At 35.8% G+C, this 14,615-nt stretch overlaps 2 protein-coding genes and 1 pseudogene across 2 annotated transcripts; 1 reads left to right on the top strand and 2 right to left on the bottom strand.

Annotated features, from left to right (window-relative positions):
• Positions 1–1,042: 1,042 nt before the first annotated feature.
• LOC18022185 (probable receptor-like protein kinase At1g80640) lies at positions 1,043–4,216 on the top strand. The gene is made up of 10 exons (XM_006405066.2): positions 1,043–1,179; positions 1,640–1,801; positions 1,946–2,208; positions 2,287–2,419; positions 2,589–2,652; positions 2,769–2,865; positions 3,093–3,195; positions 3,382–3,500; positions 3,589–3,678; positions 3,839–4,216. Exons 1-10 carry the CDS (start codon positions 1,059–1,061, stop codon positions 3,965–3,967), a joined length of 1,281 nt encoding a protein of 426 aa, XP_006405129.1. The 5' UTR covers positions 1,043–1,058; the 3' UTR covers positions 3,968–4,216.
• A 1,850-nt stretch (positions 4,217–6,066) lies between these two features.
• LOC112088078 lies at positions 6,067–7,319 on the bottom strand (annotated as a pseudogene).
• Positions 7,320–8,320: 1,001 nt separating this feature from the next.
• LOC18022183 (E3 ubiquitin-protein ligase ORTHRUS 2) lies at positions 8,321–13,056 on the bottom strand. The gene is made up of 9 exons (XM_006405064.2): positions 12,484–13,056; positions 11,104–11,633; positions 10,803–10,928; positions 10,419–10,518; positions 10,266–10,330; positions 10,092–10,194; positions 9,796–9,940; positions 8,888–9,102; positions 8,321–8,692 (listed from the first exon to the last, which is right to left on the bottom strand). Exons 1-9 carry the CDS (start codon positions 12,916–12,918, stop codon positions 8,495–8,497), a joined length of 1,917 nt encoding a protein of 638 aa, XP_006405127.1. The 5' UTR covers positions 12,919–13,056; the 3' UTR covers positions 8,321–8,494.
• Positions 13,057–14,615: the final 1,559 nt, after the last annotated feature.

Raw genomic sequence — 14,615 nt, 5'->3', positions numbered from 1 at the left:
GGCTCGTAGTATGTTGTTTGTTGCTTGTTTGGTCTCGATTTCTTGGACAGGTACTTGTGAAGCACATATGCTAAAAAGGGGGAGATTGAAGATGCAAACAAGGCTGGAGTAGCACGTGTAGCAGTCCGGCTAGCTCTGGAACTGACACGGGAAGACTTGCGAAGCAATCTACACACGTGGAGGTGAGCTGGAAGCTGAGCTGGAGCTGCAGGACGTGCTGGACACTTCAAGAGACGAGAAGCTGACGTGGATAGGAAGCTTGGAGTATCTTGGAGGATCTTTGAAGAAAATATCAAGTTTCCTCTATCTTAGGAGAAGATAAGGAAAGTGAAGATTCTCATGAAGATTTGGAGAAAACACAAAGAGGATCTAGACGAGGAGTAGCCGCAAGTCCTATTATGTATAAATAGGCGTGTAAAAAACCTTGTAGGGTTTTTAACACAACTGAGAGAATACTTAGCAAAGGGTGAGCGAAAATCTGTGAGAGTTTTTGTGAGCTAGTATGCTAAGGGATTTGGGTGAGAGGTTCTTGAATCACGTATCGATTCAAGAACAAGTGAGACTAGTGTAGCAAATCAAGGTGTGTCTTAAGATTGCTCTAAATCGGGTTCTGTATACTTGTAAGTTACAAACAGATTTACTAGTGAAATATTCTTGAAGAGAAAATCTTTGTGTTGTGTTCTGTGATAGTTACCGTATTACTACTCTTACATTTTCACCATTTTTTATAAATGACTTCAAAAACATTTTCTCAACAGTTTAAAAATTAATTAACAATTGAGTTTAGTTTTCAGTAGTAAACCTCTATTAATGGTCAAAAAATGAGAACACAACTTATAAAAAAATTCTTTCTCTTTCCCTCCTTTATGCAAATCATAAAAGTGATTTCAAGAAGACAGCGAGTGAGAAATAGACAGCTGAGAAAGAAAGCGATAGTTCGTTCACTCTTCGCTTTCTGAGAGAATCTCAAAACCCCAAAAAGTCTTTAAAGTGAATCGATTCGAAACTCTTTTTTTCTTAGCAAAAAAATAAATAAATAAAAACAAAACAAAAAGAAAATGAAGAAAATTCTTCATCTACAATTTCTGTTTCTTGTCAAGATAGCTGTTACTCAGTTCCTTACTGTTTCTTCTTCTTCTATAGCTCTTGTTTACACTTCCATGGCTACTTTCTCTCCTGGTATTTTCTTTTTTCGTTTTGTTCAACCGATCCATTTCTTTGTTGATTATTAGCTCGAATTTCTGAACTTTAGTTGTGCTTTTTAATTTCAATAATTAATGTAGATTATTAGCTCGAATTTCTGAAATTATTAATGCGATAGTGTTCTTGTTAGCACCACTTCGTTGACTTCATTTATGTTTTTTAATTTCTGGGTTTCTGGATTTGATCTGTGCGTCCTTGAATTTCGAAAACCAAAACCAAAATTGTTTTTTTAATTGATAATTAAATGCTATTTATGTGCTACTCATTCCTTGTCTCTTTTTGCTTTTTATTGTAAGAAAAAAAAAACCCGCCTCTTATGTGAATCCTTCCTGGAATTTCGAAACATGGGTTTGATTCATACTCAATATTAGCTTGAGAAATTAAGAAGCTTTCTGGGTTTTTCTTTGTGTTTTTTGTTTTTGTTTTTATGTGTTAGGAATTCAAATGGGAAGTGGCGAAGAACACAGATTAAATGCTCATAAGAAACTTCTGATTGGTCTCATAATCAGCTCTTCTTCTCTTGGCCTTATAATCCTTTTCTGTTTCGGTTTCTGGGTTTATCGGCGCAAGAAATCTCCCAAATCCATCAAGAATACAGGTAATTTCATTGATTCTTGATGATCTCAACTTACTTCATTTTTCTTTGAGATTTTGTTAATTCAAATGGAAGTTCATTGATTGTTATCAATTTCAAGTTTGTTTATGACTATGTACTGATCTTTTTCAAATGGTTTGACTGAAGATGCTGAGACTGGAAATTCATTTTCCATGTTTATGAGACGACTAAGCTCAATCAAGACTCAGAGGAAAACATCTATCAATAAAGGTAACGTGCAGTGTTTCGATTCCAAGACGCTAGAGAAAGCAACAGGTGGTTTCAAAGACAGTAATGTAATCGGACAAGGCGGTTTCGGATGCGTTTACAAGGCTTCTTTGGACAGCAACACAAAAGCAGCGGTTAAAAAGATCGAAAACGTTTGCCAAGAAGCAAAACGCGAGTTTCAGGTAAGTTTAAGTCCTGTTTCAGGTTCTTGATTCTTTGGTATCTTTGTTCTTGAGTGTTTGATTCTTGGAGATCATCAGAATGAAGTTGAGTTGTTGAGAAAGATCAACCACTCGAACATTATCTCATTGTTGGGCTCTGCCAGTGAAACCAACTCGAGTTACATCGTTTATGAACTGATGGAGAAAGGATCCTTAGATGATCAGTTGCATGGTAAAAACATGTTCTGAAACCCTAATTATGATCTTGTTTGACTCAAAGAGTTATATTTGTATATTTATAAAAAATTGATAGAAAGTATATAAATTAAACAGATCATGTGTCCACTTGAATTTGAAATGATTATAATTTAATGTTTCTATCTTTATAATTAATGTCTTAGGACCTTCTTGTGGATCAGCTCTAACATGGCATATGCGTATGAAGATTGCTCTTGATACAGCTAGGTATAAATAAATAGCCGACACTTTCAGCTCCTAGACCGGTTCTCTAATTGGTTAATCTCGGATTTTATCTCTATAAACTACTAAACCGGTTTTTTGCTCTGTTTGACCATCTGCAGAGGACTAGAGTATCTCCATGAGCATTGTCGTCCACCAGTTATCCACAGGGATTTGAAGTCGTCTAATATTCTTCTTGATTCTTCCTTTAACGCCAAGGTAAATACTTGTTTAAAAATGTTGCTGATTAGAACCGGTTCTGGCTTGCCGTTCAAAAAAAAAAAAAAAAGAACCGGTTCTGGCTCTGAACCGAATCTTAGTCCTAGAGGCTAGATTTTGGTTCTTGTTTCATTTTCATTGCGCTCTACCAAAGTATCGAATCATTATTTGGTTCTGATATTGTGCTGGTTTTTGTGTTACATTTCTTTGATTTTGCAACAATGCAGATTTCAGATTTTGGTCTTGCGGTTTCGGTTGGTGTGCATGGCAAGAACAACATTAAACTCTCTGGGACACTTGGTTATGTTGCCCCAGAATATCTCTTAGACGGTAACATGTTCTTTGTCTCTTTTTTACCTGACTCGTTCTCATATCTTACTATTGTGTTGAACAATTCAATCAATTAAACCGGAACCATTGGTTTGATTACATTTCAGCTTAAATAATTGGACTGAAAAACTGGTTTTGATGAAATTTCTGTTTCTTTGTGTGTGTGTGTGTGTGTATGTTATGCAGGAAAGTTGACGGATAAGAGTGATGTTTATGCATTTGGGGTGGTTCTTCTTGAACTCTTGTTGGGTAGACGGCCGGTTGAGAAATTGAGTCCATCTCAGTGCCAATCTCTTGTGACTTGGGTAATTTATTTATCCGGTTCAAGAAGATCTACAAAATTGTGTTGGTTTTGAACCGGTTAATGATTTATAGATGTGTTGATGGGTGCAGGCAATGCCACAACTTACCGATAGATCGAAGCTTCCAAACATCGTGGATCCGGTTATAAAAGATACAATGGATCTTAAGCACTTATACCAGGTTTGGTTTAAGATAGAACCGGTTATTAACTAGAATGTTGGAAATGACATTTCATTAGATTTGATTTGATTTGATGGTTTTGGATCAACCGATGTAGACCGGTGAGGTTGCAGATGCCTTCCATGGCGTTAAATCAAGACTGTTAATTTTGTTTTCGCAGGTAGCAGCCATGGCTATGCTGTGTGTGCAGCCAGAACCAAGTTACCGACCGCTGATAACCGATGTTCTTCACTCACTTATTCCATTGGTTCCGGTAGAGTTAGGAGGCACTCTCCGGTTAACACGATGACTTGACAATATTTGATAACACGCAAAATCCAAATCCAATTATCTTTTGTATAGGGAGAGAATGTGAGATTAGAAGTTTTCTAGGGTTGTTGAGTTCTATAATTCTAGTTGTTGGATTTGTAAATTGTTTATATTAAATTCTCACGTCACGTTTTGTGACTAGTGTGTATTTTTGTGCTTTTGTAACAACTAACACGGTAAGACAAGTTTATCTAAATTCAAATGAAAACAAAGGATCGGAATGTGTTTCGTTTTGACTATCCCAAAGCAATAGTTCAGAGAGTTGTGTTTGTTTATCGTAATTATTTGCTTTGGAGAGTTTCTCTTTGTTGTAACGCTCTCTCTGTTTTGCACATTTTCACATATAACTCCTTATCACATTTAAGTCAAATCTTTTAAATTGTGCTTTTTATCACTATCATAAGATTCATAACCATCTAAAAGGAAAATCGAAAGATTATGTCTATTTATCGTATTTTTTATTTTATTTACATTTTATTTAAAGTATTATGCGTGTAACTAATATCTGTTAGATATGAATAAGAAGATATCAGAAACAAATGTAAAATAACGAGTTAAATTAAAGAGGCGCAACTCAAAGATATAAAACCATGATATTTAACTCTTTTAAAACATGAACAAGAAACCGAGAGTAGAAGTCACATTATCGGCTCTGTAAAAATGGAAAGACGTAGGTCGTGGATGAAAATGACAAAAGCCTTCAGAGTTCAGACGAAAGGTCGAGAATGAAAATGACAAAAGCCTTAAGAGATCATCACATATTGGATTTTAAAAAAAATTCAAAAATGTATTTTATTCTGTACATCGAAATTGTATAGTTTAGATTTCCGTTATAAAATTAAAAGTGTAAACGCCCAGATAAGATAATAGTTTTTTATTGAATGAAAGTTTAGGTTGCAATTTAAACATAGGGAAAGATTAAAGTTGATCTTGGATTTTTTATTTATTTAAGAAGAATATTTTTGCATTTTTAATATATGGATGATGACTGGATGAGTTAGTAACCCGAGGTGTACCCATGCGTAAGAGATGTCAAACGGGTCAATCTGAGTTTAAGTAGCCCGACCCAATGCCGGTTTAATTTTTTTCAGGTCTAATGAGTTGATCCATCATAAGCTGTGGTCCTAAATTGATGTGTCCAAATCCGATCTGCCTATATTCTACAGTTTTACGGGCTGGTCTGCGAGTTCATACTTTCTTTTTTATCTTAAAGTTCTTATAACATTTAAACTTATAGAACCACAAAATCTGCAAGAGGAGAATAAAGTTTTGCTCGTAACTGAATCACAATATGCATAAAAAACAAAACTAAAGAAAATTCTTGTCTAAGTAAATTCGATGAACAAACAAATGAATTTGATAGGCCTTTTATACAAAACTTCTAACCCTAAAATGCCATAAAATTTGAAAAATCAATTTAACGGTAAAAATAGACATTTAGTTTTGAAAACCAAATAAAAGAATTACAAATAATGATACACATCAAAACTAGTAATTTAAGCTAGATAACCATCAAGATACAAGCAACAAGACATTCACATATAAAATAAAAAAAAAAAAAGATGAACAAAGCTTATTTGTTAGTCCAGCGTACAAACAATGTGATTCTCAAGCAAACTTATTTATTGTCAATTCAAGATTTAAACGATTCTAAATTATCTTTGCATCACTGCGGACAAAATAAAAACCACGTCCGTGATATAGTCGATGAACAAAACCAACAAAAAAAAGCAAACTTATGACATTAAGCTGAAATTAAAATTCTAAAAAAAATACTAGTTTTTAGCTGGGAAGACAATGACCAAATTTTCTTCCAAATTCAAAAATTCAATCACAGAATCTGAATCAAATATAAAACACATACCAGTTTGATGATTCTTTAATCTCATTGAAATGAAGCTATCACAAAGCCCAATAGCTGAATTGTATGACTCTACTAAGCTTCGATTCACTCTATGAAACTACTACTTCGAAATCCACTAATCAAAAATGACAAAATACTTCACTTTTCGAACTTTACAAGAAAACATCAAATTCTACGGGTTGGTCCGCAAACCCGCGGATCCGCTCTGACCCGACCTACAAAAGCCCAACTTCCACGCGGGTTTGGACCGCGTAACCTGATTTTTATTTGGACAATTTTTGTGGAGTCTAAGCTCACACCGCTGCGGTTTTACTTGGGCCGAACTAATATTACCCTCGTAGATTGGAGAGATGCACCCTTGACAAAACTTGTATTCGTCGTAATCTCTGCTGGTCTCGAGTTTTAGATGATGGTCATGTGAAAATGGCGTATATTTCCATCAGCAATCATCTCGAATGGCTTGACAACTATATCAGGTTCCTCAGGTACTCCTTCGAGATCCACTCCATCCCACACGTCACTCCGCAGAGCACATCTTGTATGAACAAAATAGTCACTACATTTGTAGCAATTATACCCACCACAACTGTTTTCAATCTTTTTACAACAAACTCCGCAAGACCATTTTCCGGATGGAAGAGAAGGGATAAAAGAGATACGGTGGTGGTGACGAGATATTTTTATGACATGTGGGATATATATACAAAATTGATGAACTACGAAGACACATCAAGTACAAACATAAGTGGGAGAAAAAATTTCAGTGAGGCCACAAACATCGCAAAGTAAGGAAGCTTGTTTGGGGAAAAACGTGAGTTGGTGGGGATGGCTTTTTGGGTGGTCTATAACAGTGGGTTTTGGTTTCAACGCACAAACGGGATGCATACTAAGTTTGTAGGTGGGACAATGATACATCATGAAAAAGAGCTTTTAATTTGCAACACATGCATTAGAATGGGTTGCTGAGAAGCTTGAATTTATTATAAAGTAGTTGGAGAGAAAGGAAGGGATAGGAAGGGTGTTTGATCTCAATTGGAGATTCCACACATTCTTTGTGGAACATTCAACCACATGTACTTAGGCAGAGATAGTAGTCTGTGCCAAGCATTGATTTGTTGCATGCACCACAATGGAACTGAGCATAATCAGGTTCTTTATTGTTGCACCAAATGATAGGGACAACAGGGAGCTTACAGATATCATCATGGCGGTCAGAATCAAGCAAATGCTGCTGGACTAGATCAGTGCTGTGGAAGTGAGGGGAAGTCTTGTAAGGGAGAAATTCATCATCACCTGGATTGTTCCTCCATTGATCTTTGTTACGTCAAGAAGGACAGAGGAAAAGAGGCTGAAGAGGAGGGAGGTCGAGATCACCGGAATCAATGGCTGATTCACCGGAATATATGGAATATATGTGAAATGGCTTTCCATCCATTTCTTCCTCACGAAATACACCAACGGAACTCATTTTTGCTACTGAGACATTTTTGTTAGTTTTGTGGTATATTTTCTTCTCCTTCTCGGTGATCTCCTCCCTTTTATATATATGATAATAATATCTACAATAATAATACAGCTAAGTTTTTTGATATTATTATAAGTATTTTTTGATTAAAGTCTTTGTTTTAGAAAAGTCATTAATTATTAAGTATTTCCCGTACTCGGTCTCCTGGTCTTTGGTCTTTGTTTATTACGTAATTTGTGTTCTTTTTATATATCCTTTATGCATTATTTTTTTAAAAATACTGTCCACTTGCTAATTTTAATCAATTGTAGTTAATGACTTAATGTTAATCCGTTGATCCATAGAAACAACACTTTTACGCGATGCTAGCCAAGATTCGCCGGTGGACCGCCAAATTGTGAGGATGGTAGCAAGAGCCGTCCGGTCTCAAAGTATCAATTTAAATCAGGCAACCATATAAAAATCTTGGCAAATGACTCATCAGAGAGAGTCCACCACTACGCAAGGGAAACTTCTGCATGATGTCGAAAACACATAGCATCCATGAATCATATTAAAAGAAAAGTATAACTTAAAGCTGAGTTGCATTGCCAACTAATGTAGAAGAAATTATATGTTTATCTAGCCAGATTTCCAAAGACAAATTCTCCACAATGCATAACATAACGAACTCAACCGGTCAATGTGAGGAACATTGTGCTTCGTGCTGGTCTGGAGGTGAAATTTCATCATTTTGGGAGACAAATATAAGACCATAATGACAAAAAGGAAACTTGGGGTATAGGAGTTATGATGGCAAACGCTGCTGTTTCATCAATTTGTGGCGTTTGTGGTGACTACGGAATCTTGGTCGCCCATGTTAATTGGCCAACGTTTTTAACTTTTTTTTACAATGAAAAATCTATAAACTTAATTTTTACGATTTCCGTACGGTCACCCATTTTCATCTAACAAATATTAAACCCCAAAACACTAACGGATTTTAGAAACGCTCGCAATAAATATTTGTCAAAACAAGCTCTTAAGTTTTATAGTTCGAGACTATTTACCAAACATAATACGGATGTTCCACAACTGTTGTGTACCGAAACAGCCAATAAGATACTAGAGTTTTTCAGTCTTTGGCTCCCAAAAAAAAAACTTGCCTTTGTTTTTACCTGATGGCTCGATATGCCAGATTACGCCACAGTCGCAGAAACAACTGTGTCAGTGTCCAGTTTGGTTTTTTTACTCGGTGGTTCAGCTTCTTCAGTCACAACTGGAGTTTCTTCTGCAGACTCTGACTCACCATTTTCTTCATTTTCATCAACACTTGCGCTTTCACCTTCATCATTGTTCTTCAGCTTCTCTATCACCTCCATTACTTCTCTGTTCACCTGTAGTGAAAAGAACATATAATTTATTACCACTGAACCAGCTTTCTACTAAATTTTTGCAGAGCCAACCAAGCCAATACTAACGCAAAATGTAATTGTGTTCATATAAGTATATGAAAGAAGTGTGATATGGGAGACAGATACTAACTACATATGACCAATACAAGAAGCACAACAGATGAGATGAATGTTCACCTGAGGGTTCTGGACAAAGTCAGAAATGTCGGTTGGGCAGCAAGGGCAGTTCATTATGTTCTTCTGCGCACGAAGTGTCCGTCCACCTCTGCTTCTTTCTCTCAAAACAGTTTTCCCAGCAAACTTAGCTTCAAGGCATGCCTTGCAGAAGTTATGAGCGCAAGGTGTTGTCACAGGGAGACTCATTACTTGCTTGCAGATTTGGCAACTAAATTCTGCAACAACAAACGAAAACCCAACGGTTTAGATGTGAACAACCATACGCATTGTGTGTTTTTAATAAGAAAGTCCTTGTAAGAAAGCATGAATTTGGGACCCCCAGCAGAAGCAGAGAAAATATTTGCACCCATCAGGTATATAATGCATGGATTATAGAAGTATCAGAACATAGCTAATAAATACGAAAGAGCCTAATGTTTGTGGATCATATCAATGTTAACATTCCAAATTAGATTAACCCTTTTGGAAACCTTAGGATGAGTACTAGACGCATATTATATTATATTCTATTCTCTGGAAAAGACAACGTCAAAGTAGCTTAGGAAGCACAATGCATAATGATTCTGGAGTAAGCTTTGCAATTCAAGCTAAGTGCTAAGTGCTAACAAATAACTTTTGGATGAATAAGCTAATTTTTTTAGTCAATGTTTTGCTAGCGAACATGGTAAGTGTCAGCCACGGTAAAGAAGCCAAAGGAAACCTCAATGTTATCATGAAACTTAAGCAAAACTCCTTAACACTACAAAGTTCCATAAAAGAGTTTCAAAATCTGTGCTTGAAGATTGATGTTCTTGTCAAAACTATTCAGTTTTCCACGAAAATATTCCAAGCACGCAAATTACATACGTGAACACAAGCAATAGTAAAGTTATTAATTGGTGCATTAAATTTCGAGAGAGTTATCATACCTTTCAGAAGTTTCTCTCGCACGGTATTCGAATGTGCCGCCTTAATGGCTGTCCTCATTCTCTTCTTCTCCTCAGGATCCAAAACATTAACTGCCTTTCTACTAGCAGGTGGAGGCTTCATCCATGTCCAACGACTTTCAGCTTCCTGATCAAGTAAGCGTATCAGCAAATACATGGATGAGATTACATATAATGAATCGGGAGAAGAAAATATGGTAGCTGATCACACTCCAACTGTTACAATTGGGAGAGTGGAACTAAACTATGAGAGGAAAACACAAAAGCTGAACACTTACATCAAAATTCCATGATGGACTTTCCTTTCTTTCGAACACATCTGTTGCCATCTTAAGCTCTGGAATGTTTGGCAAGGGTCTTGGACGATCTCCATGCTCATCACTGCCGCATATCACAGCGTTAAACTCAAATATAAAACACAGAAAAAGACGCTTTCAAGAAGTAGAACAAACCTAGTCCACGGAGCGGCTTCATTGTCACATCTTACAAAAAGGTAACGACAGACCTTAAAAGAACCCTAAGGAAAACAGAAGAATAGGTTAGGAAAAGAATCCAGCTCTGCATAAATAGAACATGTGAAATTATGGTTGTTTGCTGTTACGTACCTGTATTCCAACTTTTCGCCAGCACTTCTCAATCCTGTAAACCCCATCATATCTCACTCCTTCCTCAGGGGCATAAGCAGAACGTTTCTCTTTGTGAGACCTGTTTATTTATGGGAAAAATCACTTTCTGCTCAGAGTTTATCAATGAAGATAGATAAAAGTATAAAAGGTATCTGAAATTATAAGGTCTATCCGGGGAACTGCATGTTAACTCTCTATGGCAAACAACCTATTCTTATTCACTCGAAAAAAGCAATTTCAACACAAAGAAAGCATTCCATATAACCTTTCTGATTCAGATTTTCGTATAGGAAAGTTAGAGAACAATTGAGAACGTCAGAGAGATGTTAAGCGCAATGGACTTCTACTCAAATAACAGCTAACCTGACAACACGAACAGGGTAACCCATTTTGCAGCTGACTCGTAAAGCTTCATTTGACTTTTCGAACTTCTGGTCAAACGACTGATCCTTGTTAGTCCTTTTGTTGCCGCTAAGGTCTCTTCCACCACTGTGTGACACATCCGTACATATTCAAGACAGAAAAGATATAGGAAGTCTTTTACTATACATGTGAGAGAACTGACATATACAAGATTATATAAGAGACAAGTCCTAGATCATTCAGCAACCAAGAAACAATACTCAAATGGACCAAACGCAAGGAGTAGTGAAAAAAAGCCAACCTTCCTGTGTAGAGAAACCATTCTCCATGGTCCTCGTCGTCTTCATAACCTCCAGAGAGCGCCACAGATTGAGCTCCATAATTGGATTGTCCAGCAATGCCAGCAACGTGTGGGAAGTGAGCCCCCCACTGCCTACACTCCAACCTATCCTCCCAGAATTCTCCAACCAAAACACCTTGGTTTCTGACAGGATCATTTTCCGCTGGTATAGGACCAAAATGATCCGGAGGTATCGTAACATATATCCTGCCACTGGCAGCATTTGCCTTGCCAGTTTTCTTCGCGCGATCAGTTGTAAATGCCTTCTCTGGTCTGTCTTGGTTGCTTATGAAATGAAAAACTTTTGCAGTACCCGCAGCAGCACTTTTAGAGACTTTAGCAAGACGAATCGCAGCCACAAGGGAAGAGTTAATTCGGGGATTTTTTGCAATTTTTTCAGGAATGAGGCAGCGGCATTTTGCACAAGTCCGATTCCCTTGACCAATCCACTTGTCAAAACATTTCAAACAAAAGTTATGCCCGCAATTTATCTGAAAATACACATAGAAGATATCCATCAGTTCTGCTCAATAGTTTCCAACTTAAATACACTTCTTTTATAGAGTAGAAGCAAACCGAAAAGGTACTAGTTAAAAGTCTTGTCACTCCTACTATACAAAAAGTTCACGATATCAAATACTTGAAGCAAATACTTATGTTTTATTTTTGATAAAAACAAAAACTTGTGCATAAACTGCAACAAAAACCCAAATACAGAATAGATCAACCATCAACAAAAGTATTAACAACGAAATGGTTGAAATGGCAAATTCCGATATCTATAGATAAATGTGAACACTGACTTTATTGACACAGTTAGTCACAAATGGTAAGCAAAATTAAGCACTAAAAAAGAAATTAAGCAATCCTATCAAATAGATTTGAGATTTAACAGATTCACCAGATAAAAAACAAGAACCCACAAACCCTAGATCATACACATAAAGGAGTTTAAAAACCACCATATCAAATAGATTCGAGATTTTCACAAAATCCCACAAACCCTAGATCATACTCATAAAGGAGTTTTAAAGCATATCGAATAGATTCGAAATTCACCAGATAAACAAAAACCAACAAAGATCATACATATAAAAAAGGTCTAAAGCAATCAGTATCCAACAGGTTCGAGATTTATAATATTCACCAGATAACCAAAAACCCACAAACCCTAGATCATACACATGAAAGAGTTTTAAAGCAATCATACCCAATAGATTCGAGATTTATCAGATTCACCACATAAAACAAAAACCCACAAACACAAGCCATTACCAAGCATAGGAGGCAAGGGATCTACTAATAAACAGAATCCATGAGAAAAAATCGAGAGAAACAAACCGAGACGGGTCTCTCAGGCAACTGAAGGCAGAAAGCACACTTCAAGTTCACTCCGAGAGCGGCCAAAACACCAGAATCTGGACCCGCACTCTTCTTCTCGTCTTCGTCACCGACGGATTTACCGCTCAGTAGCTCTTGCCTCTTCTTAGCCTTAGCTTCGTCAGTCAAGGACTTATCGGCCTCAATCGCGCGAATCGCCGCTACGAGATCTGAGCCACCATCCGCATTTCCGGTAACAGGGAGAGGATCTTCTTCGCCGGTACAGTCAGGGCAGTGCCACTGGAGAGTGGAGGCAAGGGATTCAGGTGGGGAAGACAGACAGGGCACGTGCCAAGGCGTACCGCAGAGACCGCACGTGAGAGATTCCTCCGCCGGGGGAATCGCCTTGCATCGCGAACAAACTCCGTCGCCGCGGTCGCATGGAAGCTGCGCCATTTCGAGAGAAAAGTGACCGAAAAGAGGAGAGAAAGGTGTTTCAGAGATTTCAAAACCCTAGGTTGGAGAGAGGAATGTGTTTCCGAGATTCTAGGGTTTCAGAGGGATATATGGAGAGAGAGGGAGTAGTGTTTTGGGGGGAATTGAGAAGGAGACGAAAAGTGTAGCGGCGGCTTTTTTTAAGAATCTTTGAAATTCAAAACGACGCCAAAAAATGGAGTACGAAAATGAAATTAGAAGAATATCTCGTGTATCGATAAATATCGGGACGTGTGGCAAAAAGCTCGGGAAACAAAACAAAAAATTGAAACCGTTTTGGAAGAAAATCACTCTATGATATTAGGGAATTATTATTTTCTTTTTTCTTTTCCTTTTTCTCTGGGACAATCTTATGGTTCTTCTTGGTCAATCTTATTAGGGATTATAGGAAAGTAGATTTGAATTGTTTTACGACAAAAAAAGATTTGAATTGTTTTAAAAAGAAAAATATTACAAATTTTAGGGGTAATTAGCAAAATACACTAAGTTTCTGAATTAGTAAAATAAACTTTTTTTTGAAAACTACACTTTTGATATATATTAAAAAACTTTTTGACCAAAATTTAATAAAAATATTACCATTACGTGTACTTTTTGAAAATATAATTGCCAAAAAAATGAACTTTTTAGAAATAGTGAACTTATCTTATTTTACTCTTTTTTAATTTTTTTGCCCTCATTTTCTTTTTTCCTCTTTTTCCATTTTTTGACTTTATATTTATATACTTACATCTATCTACAATATATATAGATAGATATGTATATATATTTATAAAATTATGTTTATATATATATAATTATATAGATACATATGTAAGCATACATGTATATCTATATAGTTACATCCATCTATACTCTAGGTACGTGGATATGCATATATATATATATATATTTATATAATTGCACATATATCTATATATTTGTGTTCACGTGTACAATATTATATGGATACGTATGTATATACATATATATACACCTATATAATTGCATAGATATCTATATATGTGTATCCATGTGGACACTACTATATGGATACGTATGTGTTTATTACTAAACGACAAAATAATTTAAATTACAAAATATAAAATAGTTATCAAAATATTAAGAAAAAAATTATATAATTTATAATGTCAAAATAATTATTCGATTATTTTTTAAATAATAGATAAATAACAACAAACAATTATAAGAGTTGTGTGAGAAAAAAAAACAAAAGGATAAAACAGTCATTTGTCTCAACCAAATAGTAAAAAAATATGTCTTTTGGTAATCTCCAATATATTAAAGTGGAGTCACTATTGGACACTTGGCAGCTTTAGGATTAAAGTTGGTATTTAGCTACATTATTAATTCGTATAATTTTAATTTTCCTACTATCTCTATTGCCAAACAGACCGTTATTTCCTAAAACACGTTTAACTGCAATAAAATTTTCAAATATTTTCGCATATTCTACATTAAATTCCTTCGTTCCTATAATTTCGAAAGATGAATATTTTCTTAGAGGTATTTCCTAAACAACTAATAACAATATTTTAAACATCAAATGGATTAAGTAAGTATCTATATTTTGGCATATTCTACATTGAATTTTTTGGTTCCTATATTTTCGAAACGTATATATTTTCCTACATCATTTTTCTAAACTATCTTTTACA

The sequence above is a fragment of the Eutrema salsugineum genome, unplaced genomic scaffold, assembly GCF_000478725.1.
Source record: "Eutrema salsugineum unplaced genomic scaffold, Eutsalg1_0 scaffold_15, whole genome shotgun sequence".
Taxonomy (NCBI): Eukaryota; Viridiplantae; Streptophyta; class Magnoliopsida; order Brassicales; family Brassicaceae; genus Eutrema; species Eutrema salsugineum.
Note: the sequence above shows the minus strand (reverse complement) of the source record. Positions and strands in the feature narration are given on the sequence as shown.